At 32.3% G+C, this 14,476-nt stretch overlaps 1 protein-coding gene across 1 annotated transcript; it reads right to left on the minus strand.

The window, feature by feature from the left end:
• Positions 1-903: 903 nt before the first annotated feature.
• LOC124944695 (exocyst complex component SEC6) lies at positions 904-11,963 on the minus strand. Its single transcript, XM_047485022.1, has 25 exons — positions 11,727-11,963; positions 11,223-11,261; positions 10,956-11,044; positions 10,720-10,810; positions 10,439-10,528; positions 10,256-10,335; positions 9,285-9,377; positions 8,156-8,182; positions 7,908-8,015; positions 7,642-7,780; positions 7,503-7,547; positions 7,049-7,104; positions 6,421-6,529; positions 5,354-5,494; positions 5,091-5,270; positions 3,049-3,132; positions 2,891-2,977; positions 2,503-2,547; positions 2,173-2,251; positions 2,011-2,080; positions 1,836-1,923; positions 1,650-1,739; positions 1,439-1,555; positions 1,297-1,359; positions 904-1,219 (listed from the first exon to the last, which is right to left on the minus strand). The coding sequence occupies exons 1-25, from the start codon at positions 11,853-11,855 to the stop codon at positions 1,085-1,087; spliced, it is 2,274 nt and encodes a 757-aa protein (XP_047340978.1). The 5' UTR covers positions 11,856-11,963; the 3' UTR covers positions 904-1,084.
• Positions 11,964-14,476: the final 2,513 nt, after the last annotated feature.

The raw sequence follows: 14,476 nt of genomic DNA on the forward strand, positions 1-14,476 counted from the left end.
TCTCAAGAGCAATAAGATTTGTAGTTCATTTCTAAGGTCATCTCCATCAACAATTGATAAATAAAGCTCTGTAACTCATTTAAATGCTCAGTAACACTTGTACCTTTTCTGAATTTCAGATTTACTAAGTTTCGAATAAAAAATGCTTTGTTATATGCTTGTTTTCTGCTAATACAATGACTTCAGTTTCTTCCATAATTCATGGGCATTTTTCTAATTTGCTACATGGTGGTATACAGTATCATCAAGTTATTGACACTGTTTGATTGTGCCGACTATTTTTCAGTTCAATTTTGTTTAATTAACTGCAAACATATTTTTTGGCTTCGCACTATCTCGGCTTCGCACTATCTTTTTCAATCAGCTCATACAAAGTCTTTACAGTAATGGATATCCTCCATTTTGGATTTCCAAATCTATCCGTTATTATTTATCTTGTCAACCTGATTATTATTTTATTGTCTTTCATCTCAACCTACAAAGCACTATTAAACAAATAAACATAACAACATAACAACTTTGATACCACTTGTTAAGAATTTTGAAACGAATAATACTTTTATATTGATTAATCAATGTGAAATGGATATTACACAAGTTATTTAAATATAAAATAGGACATCAAACGCAATAAAACAACACCAATTTGACGTGAAAAATCCACTTAACCTGGAGGGTAAAAAAACTACGGACCAACCGACAAATTTCACTGTAAACAATAAACGAATACAAATATTTTTATCAACTTTAAACCTAAATTTGAGATATACAAACAGAGAAACCAATTTCATTCAGACCCAAACAAGTCTAGCAATAAGACAACCGGCAAATTTTTTAAAATTGTTTGATTCGAAACAAAATATTAGCAATCAATCTGAGATCATATACATAGGATAATCATGGTTAGTAAACACACTAAATTCAGAAACTACATTGACAACATTGCTTAATAGTATTACAACACACTAACCAAAGTACAAGTGTTCAAAAATTAACAGATTTTAAAGGTACAAACATCCATGTTACTTTACGCCGCAAAATAACAAACAAAACACATGAATAATCGCACAACAAACATTATGAACTAAGTCATTTTCCGCCAAATAAATCCTCCTTTAACTTGAATTAAGCACTTCACTCTTGAGAAGACAAAACCTGTCTTGGGTGGCTTTCCATCAACCAGCGATTGCTCGTAGATCTCTTTGCACTCCTGTATAACCTGTTTGCCAGCATAGAAGAGTTTTAAACTCGTAGAACACTACAAAGAAGGAATATATTTTTCTAATGGGGACTTACCTCCTTTGCGTCTTTTTTTGGTATGCCTTCTCGCATACCCACAAGCTTATCAACAACCTCAGCCTGCAATAATCCCATAAAAGTTTTATTAAGTTAAAAGAAGAGGAATTTTGATAAGATGCAGTAATAAGTAAAAGCTTACAGGGCAGTCTGGTTGATGAGAAAGTATATTTGTGTAAATAAGTGTGAATGTATCCAAGCTCTCAGCAGAAGCAAGCTCTCTCAAGTCACTTAGAATTCTAATCCTGTTTTCAACTTTCTGATGCATCATATCAAACAAAGGCAAATAATATCATTTGGATATGAAAAGTCTTTATTCTGCAAAACATTTGAAAAAGAAAGATACAACTTACAGAAACACTTATGTATTCTCTGAAGAAATCCATAAGAACCTCTTCATCAAGCCTCATTCGATCTATAGTTTCTTCCTTTATATAATTTTTCTGCAATAGCAAAACCTCACAAGTTAGAAACAGAAGGGACTTATTAGATCAGACATCATAATAGATCTATACTAAGAAATCATTCTTCAGGATAACCTGAGTGAGTAAATGATCAACATAAACAATCACGGTCTCTTCCAGACAAGCCTCAACAAATCTCCTAAATGACCTTTCCTCAATATACCTGATTAAAACAAATGTTTATGACCAATTGATTAATATTGTCAAGTCAGGGAATCATAAGGACACACCAAGATAAAAAAGAACTTACATCTTGACATCCGTAAAATAATCTCCAAAAGTTGCAACAAGATACTCAGTGACTTGCCCTTCAGCCCATTCTTTATATATGTGGATAAAGTAAACCTTAATCAGATATTCATCTCCTGCAAGTGCTTACGTGAAATTAACATTCAACTTATGACTGATTCACCTTTTTGATAAAGTTTGACAAGTAACTCCTGCACTCCTGGATCCTCAAAGATTACACTAACAGTTAGAATGACAGCTTCCTGCAACCAGTTAAGAATTGTTCATGATTTCTTTGGAGCTGGAAGATATGTTAATTTGCTTCTTCCTCAAGGAAAAACATGCAAAGCATAATACTTCTAAGACTGATTTCAGGTCATATTTCTTTTTTTTTCTTTTTATGATATGTAGAGATGGCAAACCATCTATATGAGTAATTTTCAGGTGTTAAGAAGATAAAGCCTTCATAATTAGAGGGCTGACAATCCACCAACAGCTGACTTTAATTGATTACCTTCGCAACCTCCAAGAAGCCCTTGCAAGTGTCTTCAAAAGTAATCTGCATATAGGATAACACATGTAATCAAACAAAAAATAAAAGTCAACTTAAGCACAATTATAGGCTCAAAGTCTTCATTCGATGTATGTTTTAAAATGAATAGATAGACCTAAGCCTAGATTGATTTTTCCACAAAATAAGAATTTCATGATTCAAACAAATCATAATTTCAAGCAAAGTTATCAGACAGTTATCAGACAAGTTGATTAAAAAAGCAAACCACTTTCTTGTTTCAGTCACTTTGTACAAGGATCAGATATTTCTTTTGAAATGCAAACAAGACTCAGATATTTTATTAGGTGGAACAGTAAAGAAGCTAAATTAGTGCTTTAAAATATTAAACCTGCTCAGCATAGCTCTGTGGAAGAGCTTCAAGTGTACTGTTACTCAACTCCATGGCAAGATCATAGCAACGCAGGTTATTGTTAATCTGCAAAGGAATTATGTCAATATGTGCTAGTCCAAGTAATCATTTTCCAGACAAGTAGAGAACAGACATACCAGCGCACACAAAGGTTCAAGACCAATGTCAGAAGCAGGCTCTTCCAGCCTCTTCCTTTCAGCTGCTTGAAAATCAATCATTACCTGAACAACTCCAATACACAGGGAAACACAATCAGAATAAATAATCATTAATAAATTTTAAAAGCTAGAAAAGAAAAAAAAGAAAAAATGTTAAAAAGCATCAGTACACCCTAACTGGTTATGTATCAATATAATACAGAATTCCATTTTAAGGAAAGGGAGGAAGAGAAGAACCCTTTGTGAAGAAGAAGAAGAAACCCTTAGGAAGGATGACAGTTCATTTAATATTCAACATAACATTTTCTTACAATAGAGGTTGTATTTCTACTAACAGGGCCTAACAATCTAACTGCTTAGCAATTTATGTATGCTGTTTTGGTATGCAATGTTTTCATATGGATTCTGATCCGGAAATATTTACATTTGTTATGTTTGCCAAAAATCTAGAAAATAATCTGGATCATGATCCAGATTATTTGTTATGTTTTACTGGATCATAATCCAGAAAGAAAAAAGAAACTCCATGCCAAATGAAGTCAAAACTCACTATAATTTGAGTCATTATCCAAAAATTAATCTTTATATCAAATGAAGCAAAAAGATACACTATAACCTGGATTATGTTCATAAAAATACTTATACCAAATGAAAAAAGTCACTTCCAATTTTAACTTTGTCGACTTTCTAATAGGATCATGATTGTGACAGAATAACAATTTTCAAATAGGCTTGATACCCTAACAGCCTATAACTAACTAACTAGTAACTACTTAATCTAACTGCTTATAATTGTAGCAGATTACACTTTACAGTATCCTGACAGCCAATGCATTTTTTTTTTTAAAACAGAATAATTGATCTGCTTACGTGTTGATAGGCCATCCTTTAAGCACAACGACAAAAGCATATATGACTACCAAGCAAATCTCTACAATTCAGTCCTTTCAAGAACAGAAACAAAAAGCCTACAGCCCCAAATCATAACAGCCTATAACTAACAACCATTCATCTAACTTCTTATATACCTATTACATTACTTACCAAATATCATATCACAATACCTAAAAATTAAGTTAAAGATCAAGCATAATCAACTGCAGCAACCATATATATAAAAAAGGAACTAGTTTTAATCACTGCTCATGCTTTCCATGAAGACCTGGATGATGACATGACTTTTTTCATGGTATGTACATCAAAATCTGAGAGCACTCAACCAAAGAAAGCAATACTGAAAAGACAAAATGGTCCCAGATGATGCAAGACACAGCATGGGTCCTATATGCTGCAGAACCACCTGAATAGCAAATGGTCCCAAAGAGCTTTGTGGAAGTTGTAATATGCCATCAGTTATACATATGAAAAGGAAAATGTAATGAAATGAAAACATAGATGAGATCATTTGAAGAAACCTACAGAATAATAACTGATGCAAATTTTACTACTTTTCTCAACAAATCTCGAACATGATATCTTCTAGGGGATAAGGAACTGTGATTGTGTAAGATGACAATACCTAATCATATTATAAAAGAACAAGAAATGTCACATAAAGAAAAGAGGTCTCCCAGGAACTATTAAGTGAAAAAGATGGCAAAATAGTTAAGATGCTGACAATCCAGAAACCAAGTCCTATTGATCGGTAGATGTAAAGAAGATAAAAGAATAACCAGATTCATGACTCTATACCTATTCGAAGCAATACAACAACAAAACGAGTTTCATTTTCAAATCACAATGAAGGAACGAGTAAATCAATCTAGTGAGAGAATGATAATAAATATGATGCACAACTGCTTGGAGTCACATCAGTTAAAGAGCTTAATATCACCAGTTCCCATCTTCTTTGAACAAAAAGGCTCAAATGCTCAGAAAGAGAGGTTGTTTTTATGTGAAACGATTTCCTTCTTTCAGAAATATTTTACAGGATTATTCATAAACAATTGATTATATGAATTGCACCAAAAGGAAAATTCGTTGATTTGAAACAAAGTCCAAACATGTGAAGTTGTACTTGCCTGAATAAGGGATAGAGCAATTCTGTACAACATGAGATCAGTACTATTTTCACGAACAATTTGCACTTGCTCACCCAGTATCCTGAACAAATCAACCGCAGCAGGTGTATATAGCTTCCCATCTTCAGTTTTTTTGGGGGGTTGTGTTTTATCATTTTCTAGGATATTCAAGTACCATTTCTGCACAAGACAAGATAAGATATACAATATATGCGGTTCTGAAAAGTAGTGTGCACAACAAAGTTAATACATTATTATCTTACTCTTGTTGTAGCTTGCATTCTTTCCACATATGCATTCATGAGTGGATCCATTGCACCACTCTCAGAACAAACTTGAGCTAAGGAATCATCAACCCCTAGACCAACGAGCTGCTCTTGGTATTCAACTACCCAACCAGTTACCTGTTCATTGGTAAATAAGCACAATTAATATGTATGATTCCAAACTACATATAGAGGAAAATAACCATTGTGTAGTCAGAATGAAACTCATGCCATCATAAAACATGAAATATTTTGCAAAGCTAATGTGACTTTTGCGTGGACTAAGGTTAGTAATGAATTCTCTCTTTATTTTATTTTTAAGTTAATGCTCATTTAATAAGGTGGAATATAGAGGATGGAAACATACTCCTATGTTTCTAGGGTGGTTAGAAATAAATCAATACAAGACTGAACCTATATATGGAGCAAAAAAATCTTAATCCTATTAATTTGAATTGCTTGAATTACTATGATCCTTCCAAGGTGCCTCCCTAAACAGCTAGAGAATATTGAAGCAAAAGTAATTAATTGCATTAATCCTTCCTTTGATTGGAAAATAATCATTTAGCTTCATGGAGACATGCATGAAAGGGAAATGGACATGCATAAATCCATATGTGATTAATTCATTTTGTTTCATGCATGCAGATATACAAGAAAATCAGTTGTAACTTGTATTCATCAACATCAAGTTCACAGGTAATCCAATTGTCAGGATAGCATACTAACATTCCTTGTATATAGGAAAAACATCATGAGTATTGTGGTGAGATTGCAAAAGTTGTGTAATACCTACAAACTGATTTGATTTGTTTTTTTTTATAAAAAGAAACAATGTTATTAAATAACTGATTTGTTTTGTTTTGTAACAATAATTTTAATATTTAAAAAAATATATTGACTTTGTGATGATTAACATCATCTGGATCACATGTTGCAAATAGCACAAATGTAGCTTTAATATATTCCTTCAAATAGGATATATCATACACAAAAACAGTCAAGTATTATCATTTAGTTCTACCTAGTACTGCATTTCCCTTCTGTAAAGGACAGGTACATACCTTCAGTATTTCTATATTCGTGAGATCATTCGCCCGATCACTAAGCAGTCTGAGCCACTGAGTGAACCTTTCCGTGTAAAGATTTACCAAAAATTGGAATATCTCGTATCTGAAAGCATATAAAATGGCAAAGAAAAGACAGGGGAATTCATTAAACAATCTTTGTGCTATAGTCCATAACAATCAAAACTTTTATTTTTCTCTTCTTTTAATATCACAAGAAAACAAATTGAGATGACCTCATATAAAAGTTGTCAAACCTATAAGGGTCTCGTGAAGATAAATGGGACAACAAATGCAAGAGAAATAATACCAACAAGGCAACAAGACATTAGACCATGTAAGATATATGTCAAGCCAAGAGCTACAGCCTACAAACCCCAATCTATTATAAATGAAAGTGAACTATATAGGAAAACAGGTATTTTGACTCGGGCATATATAGAAGCTCCTGACCTTGCATTTATTATACAACAGGTTTAACAAGTCACAATCCTTTTAACTTCCTTAAATTCCAAAAGATATTTGACAAATATTTTCTCACATGGTTGTATTCAAACTAAATTCACTCATAATGAGAAGAAAACCTGATGAATAAGTTAAAGAAAAGCGCTTGAAGAAATCAAACCTTGGAGGAAAACAAGGAGCAACATAATCATATAAATCCCCAAGCTCTTCTGTCATCTGAAAGTAAAGAAAATAAACTAAATCTCATCATCAAAAACTGTTTACCAAAGGATGTTATTAACTCCAATTGGCACCAATAATATGAAGTAATACATTTTGATATAATAAATACAGTGTCTATGAAATTAAGTTCATAGAATGGTCATCCCATTGCTAAAAAATTTAGTATAGTAAAGAAATTCTTTGGGTTGTGATATTTGAAATCTCGAGGTTATTCACATCCTAGGAGGAACTATTTTCTAACATGACGCTGATTTGTTCTTTCATCTTAATAGTGAAATGAACACAAAGCCAGTAGAACTTACACTGCCTTTGAGCACAAAATATTGCACAGCTAAGAATATATAAAAGTCAACAAAGGAAAAGTTATTAGACAAATAAAGAAATGTGTATACCTTCCGAGATTCCTCCAATGCAGCTTTTAGGTCCTCAAATGCAGCCTGATATATAGAACAAACATGTTCTTATTTAAAGATGTTAGAATAATAGAATGAATAACATTCTTCAATAAAAGAGAATTTCACATAGATCAACCTCTGATAACAGTTTATCAAAACGTTCTTCAATGGTCCTCCTTATTTGATCATAGCATTTATCCCTGTACCCTTTTCCCTGGGCTCTTGCTTTCTGTTGGATAAGGTTGCGAGAAGTTGCTAATGCAGCAGTCCCATTTCTGCATGTAGAAATATGTCCAATGTATTGAAATTAATGTTTTAGTGAAAGATGACAAAAGGAATATCATGCTACACTTAGATGATCCTGGAATAACGGAAGAAATCAAACAGAAATCATTTAAGTACTTGACATTTCTACGAGGATTTGCAATGGCTGCCATTGCACCATCACCCTCAGCCTCTGCTGCTTCCTCGGCAAGTTGTTGATCATGGATCTCTTGCATTTCAACAACCCTGCAGTTAAATATGAAAAGGAAGAGAACTGAATAACCTGGTAGTACATTGTCAGTTACCCTTCTAATCACATCATACGCCAAATGAAACAAGTACATATTCTGTATTGCAAAAGTTTTAAGAATGAACACTTGACAAACCTTAGAGCACGAACCAGAGTTTGCGGGCTGCAAGAAGGTAAAATGATCAGTAAGTCATAAACCATGTAGTCATAAATGGATGCTCAAAAAATCAAAAGTAATGCTGAGTTGATAACAGACATTTCAAATGATGTTACATTTAAAATAAATCCAGAGTACTGAAACACACAAATAAATAAGGCACCTAAAGCCTGAAATATTTCAAAACAACCAAACAGGAAATCATGGAACCCAAGATGAGACAACAAATAAAAGATCCTACAATAGCTTATTCATTAAGGAAAAAGGGATAAAGTTGTAGACATTGTGCTCAGTCAGAATATTAAATGGGACAAAAGTCTTAAAATATGCAATCTAGTTAGATTATAATATTTTGAGTTGATTAATGTTACTATGTGCTTAACTTTATGTAGCACGTAAATACAAGCATCGTCATACGAACTGTAACCAAGTTTCACAAAGGAAATTTGTGTTTCTATATGATACTAGAGCTCCAGCCTTTTCTTTTCCAACTGAATCCACCAATGGCTATTATTACGTCAAAGACTTTCTTACACAGTTTTCTCTTTTGATCTATTCTGTCATAACAGATTTTTCTGATATTTTGTTTTCCATCCCATTATTAATATGTTCAAGCGCTCAAGCTGGCCCGGACACCTTGGTATCACATAAAAATAAAAAATGTCCTCTCTTGCTTATCATTATAAAACAATAGAAAAGTAAAAGAAAAATCATACATAGGTGTTTCCAAATGAGGATAAAAAATACTATTCTTAAAATGTGGAATTTTACACTGCACTTATCTTTATGTAACCTATAAACAGAAACAATTTCATCCACATTGTGGCAAATTCATTATCAATAATTTCTTTTTTCTTACATGCAAAAATACAACCTAAGTTTTCTTAAACAGGAAGAGAGAAAGAAAGCCACGATCTCTTAAATACTCATATTTCTAATAGCATGATTCTCTTTTCTATGACTACTAATATGACTAAAAGTCCTAAAGTTTTAACCATTGTCCCTATTCTTTAATCTGAGACAAATCTAATAGACCATGAACACGGCTCGTCAAATTAGCAAAAATAAGGACAGGAATTTTAAGAACTAAAAGAAAGTGCCATCAAACCTTTCTTTGGCAAGTTTGTAGAAGTTGGAAAGATGGCCCCATAATGTCTTCTCGAATGTCTCCCAAGTGCGATCTACATCTTCAAAATATTCACTGAACATATTTATCAATCACAAGATAAGTGTCCATATGACTCAATTATCCATGAGTTGAAATGGTAAATTGCTACATTGTCAACAGAAACAAAATAGAAAAATGTTCTTATTAAAACAAAACAGAGAAAAGAATACAAGCCAATCTCTATATCAGAAAGTGATTTGTTTCACCAAGTTACCTATTGCAAGAGAAATGTGAGGGTTAGTTTACCTAACCCTTAAATAAGTTGACTAGGCCTTTTAAGCCACGTCAGCAAGTCGAAATAAGCTGTGTAACAGCATGTTATTACCTACTGCCTATGTGGCATTAGTAGCTACGATAATTACCACACGCTTGGCGGGAAAAATAAGGAAAGTAGTTGATCATGGGGAGGGGTGCAACTGGCGGGAATATACACGAATCATTTTGAAACATTGAGTTTCCCTCTCAAGGTCCTTCGTCATTCTCTCTACTTCCCTACTCGGATTTCATATTTCTCTTCTACCATTTTATCACAATCATTTGTTTTGCTTCATCTCATATATTGGTAATTGTAGGTGATTGCTACAATTCCATCTCTTCATTCTCATTATATTGCTCGATTACTGTTACAATAAGGTATTTCTGCACCTGGAAGCTAGGTTACTGTCACTTATAAGTTCACAGTACATCATTACCATCCTGATAAAATGCACTATGACTGAAAATATGTTTTCTTATTTCACTATGTTTTAGTATTAATAAAGATAAGCATGTAATTTCTAGCAGATGGAAGGGCGTTCAAGTTAGTCTTCTCAGAACTTTTGGATCAACATAGATTGGTCTGCTCCTTTAAGAAAAAAAGCTAGTTGATTGATCAACTCAAACAACTAATAACCATGATACAAAATACTGACCTCAGCCTGCCAACCTCCTCTTCATGAGAAGATGCAGCTGCTAGTGCAAATCTCCTCTTTCCATCAAGAGCTGTTAACCTCTATGAGAAGTTCATGATATAAATAGGCGACACCAGTTAATAATAATTTATGAGTAATATAATAGTGTTGCGAACCCTAAACTGATTATAAGAATATTTCTACCTCATATGTATTAATAAGTTCCTTATCATCACTCAAAGAGTCTCGTGCCGCAGAGGCTTCAACAGAAATTGACATCATTCCTTCAACATCCTAAATACAAGAAAAATGGTAGACGATCAACAAAAGGCACAGGAAACAATAATATTTTGAAGTGCATAAATCTTAAGAAATCAACAGCTACTTTTCACGAAAGCCTCCAAATCCTTGAAAAAACAAGAAATTAACAATATAGAAATGGTCTTACAAACTCATGGGAGAAGGTAGGCGGAAAATAGTGTCACCTTAAGTGTAGTGTTCAAATTATTTCTTGCATTGCTGAGGAGCTTTATCTGATCATGATTTTCAATCAATGTTTGACATTCTTGACACAGTCTGGTTAGAACGCAACATTCAGATGAACTCAAGCAAGGTATATCATTGTGAATGGAAGCCAAAAAGAACTAACAAAATAGAAGCTAATGCAATATTATCACAACAATAGTGATAACACTGACCAAGAGCACTTTGTAAGACATACTTTTCAATAGAAATGAAGTTTCCACGCAGATGAGTTATAGTCTTCTGAGACGATGAAAGAGCGTCAAGCCCAGCTTGTGCCTGTTCAACCTGCAATCATCAGCATATAGTTTGAGCCAACAGTCAAAAAAAAGAGAAGAAAAAGTGCCACACGTGCACACAAAAAGTGGGAAAACATCTATCTATGCAGAGAAAAGTGAGTAACCACTATGACTAAATTCTCCCCCGAAAATGAAAAACACTGACTAAACAAGCATGACTTAGGTACCTGTTCAGCTACCATAGTACTGAGTTGTGCATCATTTGCCTGAAATAAAAACATATAATAAGAAGAATGCTGAAGGCAAATAAAAATCATTGCATGTTAATATGAATACCAGCCTCTCCAATGATATCTAAGATTTGAGGTTGATATTCCTATTTCACATCAATAATGATAGAACACTCTTGTTCTTTATATCCCCCTTTGTAAACCTAGCAAACTATTATGAAATACTTCCACCAATCTTCCCATCAATGATATATTAAGCCTAAACTTCCTAGATAATCTTTCAAACAAATATTTGCTACTGGATATGAGTCAACTTCTTCCATATCAAAAACCGTTACCGAGCTCAACATCTCTACTATTCAATTTTCTGCAATGGCGTAGCTAGTAGAGATAGGATCAGCATACGAAATTCAACTGCCTACTTCCAGTCTGAATAACTAGACTTAAGTAGTACCGATAGTAAGAATAGTGCAGATCGAGGATTAAAGGGAAAGAAGAAACCTGTTGACGAGCAATGTAATCAGCCTTGATAGAAGCGATGGACTGCAGCAGCTCAGGAAGGGGCAGTAGCTTCGCGACCTCACGCACTGACGCCTCCTTGGCTTCGATTCCGAGATCTTCGACCATCATCTTGGTCAAGAATTATCGCGATTTTCAGCTCCTCTAGTCTAGTCTAGTCTAGATGATCGGAGGAGCAACGACCGAAGATTCAGAATGACATTTTGCTGATTCGGCCGGTAATTTCTGCACCGCCAATACCAATTGTTTTTTCTCCTTTTTTTCTTTTTTATCATTTTAACTGTTAATTAATCATAACAGAAAAAAAAATTAAAAATAATATACTTTAGGGTTTCGACTTCATAATCCATAAATATTTATATTAGTTTTTTTTTTCTAATAATAATCTTAAAGTAAAGTAGCCTTGTGGCTTGATGTATGTGTCATTTTTTTATTAAGTTATAATAAATAACTTTTTTTATTTATTCAATTGCTGTTTAGTGTTAGTAATGTAAAATTTAGTATATATGTAGTTAGTTAGTTGCTAAATTTCATTTTTGTTTGTTAAATATTTAAAGTTTTTATATCTGATTATAAAATAATATTAAAATATCAAAATTTTCAATTAGCTTTGTTTTGTTTTAAGAAGTAATGACTAATTTGAAGAATAACAAAAACAATTAAGAAGAAGGAAAACTGTTTTCTTAATTATATTCGCTACCAAATTCATTTTAAATGGATCATTTTCTAATTGCTGTAAACAAACTGACCATAATTTTGTTTTTAAAAAGTCTTAAAAGATTGTTTAATGTTAACATAAATAGTATAAAATGAAGTTTGATCTTGACATAATAATAATAATAATAATAATAATAATAGAAGATAAGACATGGACAATAATTTATTTGAAATTAATTGCATAAAAAAAAATGAGCCAAGACTTTAGTTATAAGAAAAAAAATCATTCAAAAAATTTGCCCAGGAGTTTGGAATGTGGAAAAAAATATATATATATATATTATTTATTTAACTTGTAATATTTTATGTTATATTAAAAATATATAATAATAATTAATATAGTCTAAATAGTTAAATGATCTAATTTAAACTTTCAGATAGCATAGGTTTATTAAAAAAAAATCTGAAGAGGCCCAAGGCCTCACCCATGGCCGGCCCATCAAATTTGTAGACTCTGATTTAATTTTCAATTTATAGTTTCAAAATATTCTTATAAAATGTATAATCGAATATGGGTATAATTAATATGAGATAATTAGATATAAATTATAGAAAATGCTAATGTTATAAAATGTATAATCCAAATCCAAATCCAAATGCTATTGATATGATTTCTGTGAGGAGATGGTCGGTTCGAAGATAAAATCATATAGAAGAAATGTTTGGTTATTTTCTTGAAGTGATCATTATTTACTTATCTGGTCACTAATTTAATAAAGATGAGTGAGTAGTTTGAAGAAAGAAAATGATCGTCCTGATCCTCCACAAGTGGGGCATGTAGGGGACAGCAATAAAATAAAACATCTAAAAGTTGGGATAAATGGTTGATAGTATGAGCAATGGTGATTCAATTATAGGATTATTAAAAAACTGAAACATGATGATCATATTCATAAATTGAGAGTAATGATTATATGGGTCTTTCTGCGAAAAGATGATAAATTTGCCTAAGTTAGTTAAAGCCAAGATCAGATGAAAACAATATGAGGATGCAGAACGCGACGAATTTGTAGAAATGTTAAAAGGATTCATGAAACCATATCGTCTTCACGAGGACTCTTTTTCTTCTTCCGAGAACCAAGTGGTCAAATGATTTTTGCAACACCCTGAACTAGCACACTTTTTTGTTATTGTTTTGCCTCAATATTAATGCGATGTTTGGTACCTTTATTGTAGTTATGGATGTTAAAAACATTTGTATGAAAACTTTAGCTTCTTGTTTACCATCATTTGGTTGGATTGTTTTTCCAGTTGGATAAGTATTCAACATTTCACTTATTTATTTGACAAATAAACAGTAATATTAAATCAACCATATTTTTATACCAAACTAAATATATTAATTTGTTTCTAAAAAATCAAGTATGAATTTAGTTTTCATTGTTGAACTTATAAGTCCCAATAACAAATACAATTTATTTCACAAGATTGTTATGAGAAAAAACTTGGTAAACAAGCAATTGACTTCTTTGGCCAAAGAGGGATTTTACCATCCATAATCAATTAATTATTTCTTTCATTTTTGGGATTTCCCTCTTTTTCAACTAAAGTATTTATGACTATCTTTAATTTCAACTATATATATATATATTTTTTTTTTAACTCAACAGTAGTAGAAGTAATTAAAACTAGTAGTATTTTCCAGTTTTCGAACTACATAGGTAAACAAAGTTAGTTTGTAATCTAAAGAGCAATTAAGAAGCCAAATCTGCAAAGTCTAATGGAATTAACTAATTACTATTCAACACGCCACGAGTTTATGATTTAGTTTTATAATTCAACATTTTAACAAACAATTATAAAAAATACTTTAATACGAGACTTGTTATACTGAGATTTCGTGTTTGATTGAGTAAACTGTTATGTTATAGCAAGCCCTTTCGAAGATTAGTTGAGATACATAAAATAAAATAAAAATGGTAAAGAAACGAGAGCTTATAAATACTCTTGAGATCCGGATCCCTCCATTCTAAATTACACAAACTTTTTCATTGCCGAGCTAGAGAGATCAATCA

The sequence above is a fragment of the Impatiens glandulifera genome, chromosome 7 (assembly GCF_907164915.1).
Source record: "Impatiens glandulifera chromosome 7, dImpGla2.1, whole genome shotgun sequence".
Lineage (NCBI taxonomy): Eukaryota > Viridiplantae > Streptophyta > Magnoliopsida > Ericales > Balsaminaceae > Impatiens > Impatiens glandulifera.